General features: G+C 34.4%; 1 protein-coding gene across 2 annotated transcripts; it reads left to right on the top strand.

Annotated features, from left to right (window-relative positions):
- Positions 1-3189: 3189 nt before the first annotated feature.
- LOC126818968 (uncharacterized) lies at positions 3190-14429 on the top strand. Of its 2 annotated transcripts, XM_050546690.2 has the most exons (15): positions 3190-3327; positions 4923-5182; positions 5985-6039; positions 7230-7375; positions 7537-7731; positions 8726-8762; positions 9035-9162; positions 9452-9601; positions 9855-10073; positions 10665-10719; positions 11107-11243; positions 11612-11803; positions 12217-12253; positions 12454-12584; positions 13661-14429. In XM_050546690.2, exons 2-15 carry the CDS (start codon positions 4949-4951, stop codon positions 13754-13756), a joined length of 1812 nt encoding a protein of 603 aa, XP_050402647.1. In that variant the 5' UTR covers positions 3190-3327; positions 4923-4948; the 3' UTR covers positions 13757-14429. The 2 variants fall into 2 exon arrangements, with proteins under 2 accessions (XP_050402647.1, XP_050402648.1); XM_050546691.2 differs by lacking the exon at positions 10665-10719.
- Positions 14430-14868: the final 439 nt, after the last annotated feature.

The following is a 14868-nucleotide window of genomic DNA, read 5'->3' as shown; positions in this document are numbered from 1 at the left end:
TTCCATGACTTTTGGTCTGGTGATATTCCGGATTGTGTGACAGTTTTCGGTCATCGATCATTAATTGTATCATCAATATTTCCGTAATCGAAATTTCTTTAAGTTGACTAATGGATAAAACATTTAAAATCACTGTAATTTAAATTAAAAAAAGTGTGTTTTTCGGGCATATTTGTTTCATCAGTGATATTCCGGATTGTGTGACAGGTGACATGTGAATGCAACGACAACAGCCTGGTTGATTGATTTGTTGATTGGAGTTCAGATGTCTTCATTATGATGGACTACTTTCAGGTTGCTGTATTCACGACCTGAATTGTGTAGCAAGAAAACGCGTTTTCCGGCTTGTAATTTTCGTCAATTTTGTGGGAAAGACAGGCCCCAACAAATCCCACGACATCGTGTTTCACGACTTCTACACTCGACGATGACCTTTAATTCAGAGACATCGATATCCATTTAAAAGACATAGTAAATTATTGCCATTTTAGTACTAAGTTCATCTCAACAAATCTGAATAAGCTAATGGAACAATATAACAAGCTCACTTTGATGTTGACAAATACGTAAGACAACATGAACATACGTAACAAATGATATATGATTCAACTGAAATGTGATATATATGCGACATAGATTAACAGATCCACATTCAAGTTAAACCAACTGTATATACTTATTTTAAATCTTACGTCGAACTGAATAAACTATATGATTTATTGTCATTAAAACACCAATGGCTGGTTAACAGCGCGTAATTAAAGACTATAATTGGATCTTTGTAAGAATAATCATATTAATAAATTTAAGGTGTCATACGGTTGCACATACCTCCAAGGTAGATTCAAAGACATGATATAAACTAAGATATCATTACATATTTTAATTACAATACTCAGTGGGGAGCGAGAGGGGTATAATTTAGTGTGTAACATTGTGATTACAATTAATAAAACAATAAATTCCGTCCTATACCACAAACAAGTCATAGCAAGAAATCCCTCCTGTTGCCAATATTTTAATGTATCTAGAATTTTCTACACCAAGTCTATCACATCCAGATATTTAAAGCGTGTTAACAATATATCATTTAAGAAAAACTATGTCATTTTGGGATTAACATATCGCACAATTCATATTTATGTGATGATCGACCTCCTATTTACAAAACTATAGTGCATACGAACTACAGTATAAACATGGTTTAGAAACTCTATCTTAACTACAGAGTACATCCGAACTATAGGGTACATGGTTGTTTAGAGCGACTCTATCCGAATTACAGGGTACATCATAGTTTAAAGACTCAATACGAACTACAGGATACATCATGATTTGGAGAATCAATACGAACTACAGTGCACATCATAGTTTAGAGTCTATATCCGAACTACAGGGTGCATCGTGATTTAGAGACCCTCGACTCCCGGTCCGTCTCTGGTAACATCAAGACCGATAGTTACTGCAGTTTCATTTCTGTTTGTTATTCATTTCACGACCGGCACTTGTGATTACCCCAGTAGTACAGTAGTCCGGTGAGGTTCTGTCCTTGCTTTTACAAAACTGACCGTAAAAGATGATTTCTGTAATTTGTCCTGATGTTTCTAGCTTACGCACAAACTTGGTGGGTGACAATCCTATTTGAAATTAAGTTTTGAACCCAACATTTATTTCAGTAACCCTAAAAACTACCAAATCCACATATAAGACATATCCAACGGAAAAAAATGAGGTTAATTAAAATAGCACCAATTTAGATTTCATTTTGCCGACCATTTTGAATTTCTACCATCAAGAAATCTCGAAATTTATTTTTGAGATCAGAGTTGTACCAACAACTCCAAAACACATATATAACCAAATTCCGCAAATTTGAATTTCTGCCATCATGGAGTCATTTTTGAGATCAGTATTGAACCCGGCGACATCGAGAACCGTGTAAATGACATGTTACAAGTAATATCCAACAAGGAAAAATGACGATTAAATTAACATCTGCCGATTTGTGTTGCTGCCATTTTGGATTTTAGAAATTTATCTTTTAATTCGGACATCGAAAACCATATAAAAGTCATAGCAAAAGTCATATCTTACGAAATTATCGCTGCCCTTTTATTACATTTATGTTGGGGTTTTTTTGAATTGCATTATATTACCAAATTTGGCAGCCACTTTGAAAGAACTGCTCGGCACCATATGAAAAATACAATTTTTTAATTGATATTTGTCAAATTCGACTTTTCGGCACATTTGGCTTGCATAATCGTTCTGTGTTTGAGGAATTTAAAAATTATTTATTCTTCCACCACTGAAACACATTGATTACGAGATGTCGCCATATTGAATTATGTTGATTACGTCATTTTACCTTGGCCAAATTCGACCGATTTTGAGTATAATTTTGTCTGACATATTTATCATTGAACCAAACTGCATTGGTGCAATTTGTTTAAGGTAAAACGTTATATCTTTCCCCACCTATATAATGCTGCATGAAGTAAATAAAACGTTTTGTAATGATAAGTAAAGCTGTATGACGCCATGGTTTCTGTGGCGTCATAGTTGGGATCCAAAATGGCGCCTGGAAATGAGTTGTCGTAACTTTCCTTATATAGGGCTTTGGTTACGATAAGGTCGTAGGAAAAAAATGTTGGCAATTTTGAACTCGGGAGTATCGATTTCCTATAGGTCGGTAACACATTTAGTTGCACTAAAGCCAACTTTTTCGGAGATTTCGTCGATTTTCTAGTCCACTGGCGGCCATTTTGGAATTAAGTTATTTATGCAAATTTCCCCAAGACCGATAATGGCCGTTTTTGTTATGGGAGTACTAGAGACCATACCTGAACAGTTCCCAAAGAAATGATTTCTGTTGCAGTTTGTTCTAGGTCCCCCTATCATATTGTTATATCTACCCACCTATCTGTTCACGTTCAACTCATTTTACATTCTTTATTTCTCAGTTTAAGCTTTTAAAAATGTCTGTATGGGTTTTTTAAAATAATTAACAGTGCAGGTGTTGTTTCTGTTTCCCTTATATCGTCACAAAATAATTTTTAAGCCTATTTTGTACCCTTACATTCCGTACCCCACCCATCACAAGCATTTACTTTTTCGAAATAATTTTCTTCCGTGACCACGAGTTTCGTGTAGACTATGTCCTCATTGGTATTCCATATTGTAGTTGCATTTCTAAACAACCACACATGCGCCTGTGCTTTCTAGGAAAACTCTACTTTCATTCTCAGTATTATAAAATAATGCAGCTGAAATACTAGTTGTCAGAAGGCTCCTGAAATAAATTTGGGTGTGGTACAGAACAATAAGGTATGTTAATCATTTATAATTACGGTAAGAAGAACAGCCACTTCCAAGCTCAATCTTTCACGTCATTTTCATAAACTAAGTCATTGTAAAGCAGTTCTGTTTAGAAAATTCATATAATTGTTTAGTGTCTTGACAAGATATCGAATTAATTGCATTCTTGATTAACAAGTACGAGCTTACAATGGACTAGGGACCGAGTACGCCTTCACTGCCACCACATTAGAATTGTTACGTAATATTAAAGACTCAATTTTCCAAGGAACAGCCGAGCCGATTTTCTGAAAGATACAAAATATTTTGATGCCCAACCTCCATTATACAGTATTATTTTGCCCAGGGGCGGACAAAGTTGTTCTGGACCTTCGGACCAGCTGGTTTCCTTGGGCCCAAATCGCGGTGGAGAATACGTGACATGACCTTTCTATCCGTAACAGATGTCGCTTCGACATTCGCCGAAATTATCCGAGTATCCACATTCACTGTATTTCGATGTATTTTGTCAATTGCAGAATTAGTTCGCGTGCCTCGATTTCATTAGTTGTAAATAATACCACAGAGCGTACAGAAGGAGTTCCATACCCTGTGGGGAGTGCACCGACCGAAATGCGTAAGCGCTTCACTACGCACAGAGTTGTTTGACAGTTACACAGTTACATACCAGAGGTGTAAATATACTTACCTATGTATCAGATAGTTCTATAACGCTTTGCCCGAATGTATTAATGAACACTTCCCGTAACGCAATGGGTATCGATAAACACATTATAAAACAATTTTATCGTATCAAATTGTTTTATAATGTGTTTATCGATATCTATTTGTGTTACCCTACACGTGTAATTTATCTTTATTTTGTAGCTCTATTTTTAACAAAAATATAATTTCCATGTCTAAGTTTTATAAAGCGCCTTAAAGCAACTATTTTTTGGTTGGGCTATACGTGTTGTGTTATACATATTCTAATAGTAGAAATTTAACTTGAAATCTCACAGAAATACACAAAACTGTATTTAAAATTTTGCCATAACAATAACACACAAGTTACATAATATTTATAGCAAAATTGGCTGTCAATTTCTACTGTATATATTTGTATGTATATTAAATGGAGTAAAATGGCGTTTAATGATCTACATGGTTAAATGGCGTTTAATGATCAACATAGTTAAATGCTAAAAATCAACAGGGTTCATCCTTTCCGAAATGAAGGTTGCAAAACTTTTAACATCAATAGTTCTTTATATACCATTTCGCCATCTCAAAATAATATGCTGATACATGTAGCCTCTATTGCGTTCACATGAGAATAGTTGCCAGACCGATGGACATGGTGGCGACATTATACGCCCGGGCTGAAATATTGATGTATAAAAAAAATGTGCTATCCTTTATCTATCTATATCCCATCTAATTTAACCACACCCGATTCTGCTTCACACTCAAATTATCATGATCGTTACATTGATCATTGCCGGGGCTTTCATTACTATAATGATACTTATTTCTTTTCAGAATACGTTAATGTGTGCGTAACCCTATTTCTTTTTCTTGTATGTACCAATTTCTATTGGACCTTTTTTATTATTATTTCATAGAACAAGCCCTGAACAAAAAGAAAAACATGGATAATCCATTTCTACATTATGGACGAATGGTGATTATCCAAAGAGCCCAAGATAATATGAATGTAGAAGTGTGTGAAGCTGTTAGAAAACTCACCCTTGGCTGTTTTGATCGTGAAAGTGGGAAGTTATTTCAAGAAAGATTAACTGCTAATTTGGATGAGGTGTTGATATTGGATTCGGAAATGGGAAAAGATTTCTTAACACAGCGTATGGCATTTTTCACATTCCAGGTCATAATATTTATTGTCAATTATATTAAACGGCATTATGCAAGAGCTAAATCTGCCTGTTACAGGTCTTTCTTTGGGCCTTTAATGTTATATAAAGTACCAATTAGACATTAATTAGTACAAGACCATAATCAACTCTCGATGCCATCGGATGGATCTGATTTTAAGTAGATTAGGACGGTTCGGCCATTAAATGATTTAATTTAAAAATGGATAATCGTGACTTTGTTTATTATCTCAACAACGGTAGAAGTGACAATCGAGGCTACACTGTTCTTCTATCGGCGATAACTCGGCTCCCAGTGAAGTAATGTGACTGAAATTTTCAACATGTTCCCGTTTCATTATATGTTTCTTTTTTACTTTAGCTAATATAGCGGGAACTGTCCAATCTTACACAACACACCTTTAACAGTTTGACGTTCAATAGTGTGTTAATAATCGACAATGTATTCCAAAAAAACTTTCTAATAAACCTGGCCTCCCACAGGTATGGGCTGAAGCTATATTTTGCATGCAGGGGATGATTTAAGGGATCAACGACTTTTGCATTATACTCGGTAAAATACCTTTAAAGAGGGAGATAAGCACCCCTCTCACCACACCCACTTAAATCACCAAATCAATCCCTTGATCATCCCATGTGTGTAGTATTACATTCATAATTCATTATGTAAAAATGATCTTAAGTATGCATGGACATTATCAGATGGATAAATAGGTCACTAAGGCTAACAATCGGATTTAACCATGTTCTGTTCAGTTTCAAGTGTTTCACGAAATGTTTTGGTCTTTTTTTCAGAATCATCCAGACGATATCCTTTCATTATTTGCTGTAATGCGATATGTGTTTAGAGGTAAACAAAAGTGCAATAGATTGCTAAAATGTAAACATAATGAAATGAAATAGAGTTTAACGTTCAACTTTTCTGAACCGATACAACGTGCTATAAGAGACATTTTGCCCGGACAGCGGCACTACAGCCTACTATTATTTCGAAGGGTTCTTTTACGTTTATGCCAATGTGGGGTACCTCAGTTATTCGTCCCATCCGAACGACTAGTGACTGTCCTTGTCAGGCTCTCCGTCCTGAACGCACCCGGAGCCTCCTGTTAGTGAACCAGCGTCTTACTTACTGATCCACCACGATTCCTAAAGTGAAAACAAAAGTATAACATAAATTATTACCTATAATATATCTCATAAATACAGCGAAAATTGTTAAATATAGTAAAAATACAACATAAAATGTAATATACAATGTAAATGATCCATGAAAATGCAACTGAAACTGATAGCTATATAAATACAACGGCATTTGTTGGCTACAACAGTAGAAATTGGCAGCTATAATATGTAGTACAATAGAAATTGTTATCTATAATGTAAACAAAACTAAAATAGAAATTGTAAGCTATAATGTATGCAAAAGAAATTGTTAGCTATAATGCACATGTATACAAACGTGCAATAGTAATTGTTAGCTATAATGTATACAAAATTTCAACAGTATGTAAACAAAAGTACAGTCGAAATTGCTAACTATACTGTATACAAAAGTACAACAGTAAATGTAACCTAGACATTGTTGGCTAATGTGTTAAGAAAACACACCAGAAATGGGTAGATAATGTAAACAAAAGTACAACAGAATTTAAACTTTCAACATGTTTTTTTTATCTTAGCTGCAATCAAGTTAATAAAAGGTTTGTTATTTCGGGGTCAGTTAGAAAGTAATTAAAATCGGCAATTCATGCAAGTTTCTTACATATGAAAATCGTATCGATCGAAATAATATCTGGCGTTGGTTTCCTTGAAGGATTGGCGCTGTTTTTGATTTGACTGACATGACAAAAATGCAAGAAATATTGTTAGCTATGTGAAGTGTTATTAGGTGGCTTATAAACAGTAAGCTTACCAAACCTATTTAACTTACTAACAACAAATTATAGCTAAATGTCGCGATAGTTGTATAATATCTTTGGTCCAATAAGTAAATTTGGACTTCGAAATTTAGGAAAATTTTGTTTTGTATTTAATCTACAGCTGTAAGTGTGGTTGATACGATTTGTGTGTTAATTGATAAAGACGGTGAACCACTGATACGTATAAGAGTTATATACTTGACTGAGTTCGACAAAACAATTGATACATTAAAAGAGAAACTAACCGTTATACAGCTACAGCAATATGTAAGTTAACTTCTTATTACCAAACCTGCTGAACGTATTTCTTGTAAAATAAAAAAACATTCAAATCCAACAAAACATTTAAGTAGGCCATTCGACACATCATCTGTTTATTTCCAGTTGCAATCAATTTTATTCATGGTTGAATTTGGTATATCTTTCAGATGGATATCTTTAAAGAATTTTACGATATTGCAAAGGCAGCGAATATAGATGGTAATGTGGCGGCTTCCTATTTCATTACAACTAGGTTGTTAAACTTGATAGATGATGTATGTAAAATGTCTTTGATGTATATTGAATGTCATCCCGTTGCTACGGATCTCCTGATACTGCTATGCCAGTCTCTTCCTATAATGGTAAGAAATGTGTAAAGCCACAATGATTCGATTCTCTCATGGCCCCACAATTAAATCGACTTGTTATGAAAATGTAAGTGAATCCGGTTCTTGATTTCCTAAATACGGGGCAACCAATTATGATGAATATTTACGATGGTCTGATAAAAATATTATTTTCAACTGCCCTCGCCTTTAATAATTATTTTATTAAATCATTTGCATACGCCCAAAAGTTAATGTGTTCACATTGCCGCCAACCTTTATATTCCTGAAGCAATGGCCCGAGATACTCTCTCTGGTCATTGCTGGATTGGCTTCTGATACTTGAGCTTTTGAGGGAGTGTGTCTATTCTTCCATTCCAATCAAATCTCTCTTAAGTACACCAACGTGACAGTCCTTCATTTAATCTGGGGTCTTCCCTAAAACTTTGGACAGTGATTTAAGGTATTAAAAACGGTAAAAGTATTATTTGTTTACATTGTAGCCGTTTTGATGGCCTTTCTGCAATATTCTGCTATGCATTGGTGAATTAGGCTTAATAAAATCATGAGTCATGACGTAACGTTATGTAGACATATTTGGTCCAATTTGGAACTCTGTTTAAAGCGTAATGATATTGTTACGCACTTAGCTATTGGTTGTTAATCGGAGTATTGACCAGTCATAATTTGGAACAGAAATTCGCCTCCTTTACTGCAGTGTTAAGTGGGATTAGGTATATTCAAAGGAGTATGCCAACCTTGGGTCTCGTTTGTTCGCATGCCAAACTTATTGTGCGGGTGAATCTTACTGGGCTTCTTTAAATAGTTTTAGTTATAATCCCTGTCGACATTACTGAAAGAGCCATTGTAATTAGTTAAAACCATTATTCCACAACGAAAATCATCCTTCCCTTGGCTAAATGATGCGCCGGGACATGTCAATTGAACACGGACATTTTAAAGATGATAGTTTTAATGTAAACGTAAGGTCTAATTTTAATCAGACTGACTTATAATTAATCTGTTTCAGAAATATCCTGACTTTATTCTGAACAAAATTAAAAATGGTGAGTCGAATATGTAATATAACACAAAGTAATTTAAAGTATATAATTCAACTGTAAGAATACAACTTCTAGTAATAACAGCACTGTTAGCGGAGATGGCTTAGTGGGGCGGAAGGATTTACCAACCAATATTTGTCAAAATAACTTGCCAGAATACCTCGTCATATATGTAGCACATACAGCCTTGCATAGTATTTATTTTCTGTTATTCTTAATCATTGTATCACTGCTTTCTGTTTTGTTTTTGTTTTATTATCTTCCTGAAAACAAAGTCCCAGCATTTTTACCAGACCACGCCCAACAAGCTCAGAAATTGAAGATACAGGCCGAAGCGTACGAATTTAAGGGTATCTGCAGCCTTGCCATACAACGTGGGAAAGAAGCTAGAGATTTATTGGACGTAAGACATTTCGTGTTGTTTTTTTGTTTTTTTTTTGGGGGGGGGGTTTGTTTTGTTTTGGGGTTTTTTTTTTGGGGGGGGGGGGTATATTTCTCTTTAGCATCTATTCACTAGTCTTTTTAGGCGCTGGCGCGTACAAGTTAGCTATCCTTATAAATGTCAGTGGGAAAGGTAGTTTATAAAGTTAGGTACCCTTATAAATGTCAGTGGGAAACATACCAAAGCTTAAACGGGGCGTGTCCAGTCATTCATATCTCGATGGCTTAGGCTCGTTATTTTAATTATTTAGACTGATGGAGATAAGGAGGAGATGACGGAGTTAATTAAAAGAATGGAAGAGAAGCAAAGACTGAAAGAATCAAAGAGTGCCGTAAAGATTCAACCAGAACCAGAACCTGTTAAGAAAAAAGAAAAGACCAAACCAACACATTACGAGGCTGTAAGGTTTACTTTTTTTTCTAAATTCATTTTCACAGATTATATAATTTTTTGTAGTAATTTCACAGGTCGTAATTTTTTTAGTAATTTTCAAACAAAAATAGCGTCCTAAAACAAGAAAACTCCAGCTAACGAGATATACAGAATACAGAAGTCAAGTAAAATTATAAGAAATGTGATCCCACAGCAGATCAGTTTTATAGTAAATAATTCGAATGTTTTAAAAAACGAACAGTTTTATTGTTACCTTATAGGCTGCTAAAATCCTGGTACTTGATGTTCATATTGAGCCTGTTATAAGTGGTGCAGAGTTACAGATTGTCAAAGGACAGTTTAGCTGTTCTACAGCCGAACAATTCCACGAAAGTATAATCAAATATTTAATATCGAGGGCTAAAGAAGAAGAAGGCGAAATGCCTACAGAAAACAAACTCTTTTTTCGATTTATATCTGGATTGGACATCCTAAGAAAGGTTAGCCAAAATATGCACCAACAATCTGATATAGAAAATAAACCTTCTGTCACAGTTCTGAAGTTATCTCCATAGAAACCTTTAACGATTAAAATAGTTCTGAAAAAATAAATAACCAAATTTGGTTTTAGATCCACCCGATGGATGTCGCATCTGTAGTTGGCAATTACTTTATGACCGTTATAGACAGAGATCAAAGAGAATAATCAAATTATTTATGTAGTCAGTGTATAAATATAGTTGTCTCCAGCACACGAAACGCAAGAAATAAAATTAAAAGAATCTGATGTCATCCCTGTATGTTTGTGTATCGTTCGGCTGCAACATTGTGTCGAGTAGACGTTAAACCCCATTCCCCCTCCCTCCGGCTGCAACATGTCACGGTTGTCTTGCGGTCTTACTGTTCACAGATTGGTTGCGGCCGTCATTGGAACCTTCGTGACAACCTTGTGATTTTAGTGGAGCAGTTGGATTGTCAACCGAATTAATTGTCTGTGGAGCTTTAGCTAGCCATTTACACATTTAAGATCATCAAAATGATAAACTATTTATTCAGTGGTTAAATATAATATTATTTGCTTTCATTTTTAGAATTTATCTGAATCACGTGATGTTTGGTTGGGAATTTTAAGATATGTTTTTCACAGTATGTTTATTACATTTCTTGGTAATATAATACGAAATTTGTAGAGATCAATTATTTGCTATGCCACTTTGTATTCCCCCTTTAATCCTGTGAATTATGGCTTTATTAAATATAATGAACATAATTTTTTATAATTATGTTTCTTACGTCTATTGTTAAATATGGGTTTGTCCATCTGCCAGGCACTATCAATCTAACGGTAAATATATAAAGTCGGATCACATAAATCGAACATTTATGTCCCAATACAAAAATCACAATTCTGACGTTCAATTCAAATTTGCCCTACTTACTAAGGTCCAGACGATTTGCTAAGAACCGCTTTTATTTTGAATGAACTTTATTGGCGAATGCAAAGTAATTGAAGGAGGTGTTATATTTTTTCAGTTATTTCTTTGCTTGGTGTGAGCTGTAAAAGGAATAAAACAGTCACCGACAAACCGGAGATCCTAATAAATGAGAAATTGGGTGAACTGATTGAGGACTGTCTACCGAAAGTATTTGGAGGAAACACCACTAACAGTGCAAGTTTTCTTATGATTTTCATTTTTATACGTTAACCTTTGAAGTCACTCAATTGACCGTCGTCTGGGATTGTTAGAAAATTCAAAAAACTCTATCAAATGTCAGAATCACTCATCAGGTTATGTAGAGTTATTGATTCTTCTAAATACCGTGATCTTCTTGGCTGGCTTAACATTGCTGCTGTTAATCCATTTGCTACTAGAACTGTACAAACAGTTCTGTACAAATAAGATTCGCATAATATAATTATGTTTTGGACGACATAAAATTGAGAGTGTAAATTTCGATGCCCGACAACAATGTTTTAAACGATTTTTCATATTTAATATTATTACTTTTATATCATTAAGTATTATTATTTTTGTAGGATGTAGCAGTATTGCTGGCAGAATTTATGGAAATAGCTAAGCTGGCTTTAACAAACAGCAATACAGATTCGTGTTTGTATCTAACAGATTATATCGTCAGATTACACATGCTGCATATGTCTGGAGGAGAAGAAGGGATGACTCTTCTACCAGATTTATTTCTTCTACACATTAGCAGTGTAGATATAAAGGTGGTTTATTAACGTTAAGGAAATGATTCCTCTCATTGTCATTTTTATAGACAACGCTGACGGCAATAAACATCGGATATAGAAAAAAAACTTATGTAACAGTTCTGAAGTTATCTCCATAGAAACCTTTAACGATTAAAAATAGTTATGTATAGATCAGTAACCAAATTTTGTTTTAGATCCACCCGGTGGATGTCGCATCCGTAGATGGCAATTACTTTTTTTACCGTTATAGACAGATCAAAGAGAATAATCAAATTATTTATGTAGTGGTCTCCAGCACTCGAAATGCTAAAAATCAAATTAAAAGAATAAATATAAATGTGTTTAATTTAAAACCTGTATTGTCCAAATAGTATGATAATATATAATATCTAGGGGATTTTTCATTCATTATTTTATTGGACTTGCAGATATTCTCGGATTATGTAATCGGTGCTTCTAAAACGGGTAAGTATTTATGCTTTAAGACAGCAATAATCCTTCTTCGGTGCAATTCTTCAAGACGTAGTTTCCATTTCCTAAAAAATAATGGAAAATGTATATTTCTTTTGGCACCCTGTAATAACAATTCGGTTACAATTCCCAGGACCCGTATTTTTAAACGGTGGTTAGAGTTGTGGTTATTCGACATGATCTCTATTTTACAGCATCATCTTTCTCATGTTGTACCAGAGCACAGAAGGGAAAGGCTCTGGAATTTGAGGCCATGGCTCTGAAAGAGAAACAAAAGTATAACGAAGCTATTAAGAAAGCAAAATTATCGGAAGCAACCTTCCAGGTATGGACCTCGTTTTTATAGGCGTGCATTTTAATGTGGTTGACTATTGTCGTTATTCAGTCCGCCCGTCTATTGTAGGTTGTTCATTTGGTTATGAGGAAGAACCACGTAAAACTCGGTTTTTCAGTCGCAATTTTCGGAGTTATCACCCCATTTATGTTCAGATTGATTAAAATTTTGTTAAAACAATACAATTCTCGATAGCAGTTTTTAAAACTTTACGGGTTTTTTTTATTAGGAAATACATATCATAACCAAAACGGTTTCGTCACAAATTAGAATAAGTTGATTTTAAATATACGCTTAATAAATTAATAGTGATCAAGATTGATTATTAATGGAAGATATATAATCTGTCATATCCTTAACTATAGAAGAAACTCAAACGGAATAGATAAATAAATGTATTTTTTTTTAATTTAAATTTGAATCGTAGAGGGTTCATTATAAAGTCGGAACGGCCTACAAAAAGTGTGCGAAGTCGTTCTCATGAGACCAAGCCCGTGACCTATTCGTGTACGAATGGCCTAAAAGAATCGATGACCATGACAGAATCAAAAATAGCAGGTGATAACGCCCCTATCCGAACAGCAATAGCCCAATTTGAGTTGTACAAATTACAACAGAAATGGGGAGGGGAGGGGAGCGATTGGTTAGCGCATGCGCGTTATATCATTAGGTCTGTCATTGAGTCAACTGGCGTGGTTTCGATTCCCCGGTTGTAAGTAACAAGGAGTAGGGTCGCCTGTCCAACTTCGTGGGTTCTCTCCGGGTCCTCCGGTTTCCTCCAGCTGCTAAAATCCCCTGCGCGCAAGCGAATTATTGAAATAAAATTAAACCATGTGTTTGTCCCGATATTACCTAGTTTGTGTCGAGTGGGCGTTAAATCACATTTCCCTCTCTCATACATAACAGAAATGGCCATATGGTTATCCCAACCAGACCAAAGTATCACGGTTGGTTTGTTTTGCCCAATTCACCAAATGCCAAAAGTACGTCTTTTTGATTCGTTAAAAATCAGAAATGTACGTCCTGATGTACAGGAAAGAAATAGTCTTTATTTTCACTTTTTTTAGATTACAGAAGACAAAGACAGAATAACTGCGTTCATAAAATCATTAGAGAAACTGGAGAAAAAGAAACTGGGAAGAACAACACAACAGGATACGTAAAATAGCAAAATTAACAACTTTATGAAAATATTTACCGAACTTTTAAAGCGAATATTTTAGTTATTGATATAAATGTTTTACCCAAGTCAATTTTAAACTTATCAAAAAAATTTAAAATCTAAATTGTTATTATAGTTCGCTTTATTGATATTTATATTGCGATACAGGTTCTTTCTGAATTATGGCATAATGCCATTTTTTTCTGACGAGCTTCCCAAATGAGCAAAACTACTTTAAAATGTTAAAATGTTATTAAACCAGTGTTGAAATCGTTTCTTGTCGCCAGACCTTTTAACTTTTCATCGTTTACCGTAAAAGATTATAGTGCAGCTTTGCGGTTGTGCTAATATTTTCGAATACAAATATATATATCAATGATAATAATGAAGGAATCCAGTGGGTCGATAATTTATTTAATAGATTAATAGATTGGTAATTGATACCCCGTTTGTAAAAAAAACTATAATTATGATGAAGAATATCATTTATGATATTACTCTATAATGATGTTATAGATATATATTAACTATATATATCAATTGTGTTATGTAGATATATGTTCACTATTTATACAAATTGTGATATTGCTCTGTAATAATATGTTTAGTTACAGTATTTACTTGAAAAACAACAAAGCTGGATTTAAACAATTTAATATGCATTAAAAAAATTAACCAATTGAATGTTTTCTTTTATCTTGAAGAAAACAAATTGGGACAGAGATGTGACGTTGGGGTATTTTTGAAGACGGTGGGGTTTTATTATCTCACACGATTTGTTTCCGGATCATATCCTAGGAATCATCCACATCACTGATTAGAAATTCCTCGGATTAAATTCTTGTATGTCCATGGAATCAAATTTGACACAGTTTTTGGAATATAGTTTTTATTCGCGAACAAATCTCATAAACAGCAAACAAAGTATGGCAACACCCTATTTCAATATCGTAATCAGATATGATAGCTATTTAACGTTCTGAAAGGTATTCAATCTTTCTGAACTGCCTCGAGGGAACACTGAATCAGCAAGGAAAGACAAAAAACTGAACTTTAGGTGGAGCAAAGAACAAAGGCGGAAAATTGATGAAACTAAATGCAAACCAGCATGGA

Source organism: Patella vulgata, chromosome 4 (assembly GCF_932274485.2).
Source record: "Patella vulgata chromosome 4, xgPatVulg1.2, whole genome shotgun sequence".
Lineage (NCBI taxonomy): Eukaryota > Metazoa > Mollusca > Gastropoda > Patellidae > Patella > Patella vulgata.
This window is presented reverse-complemented; position numbering and strand designations above follow the sequence as displayed.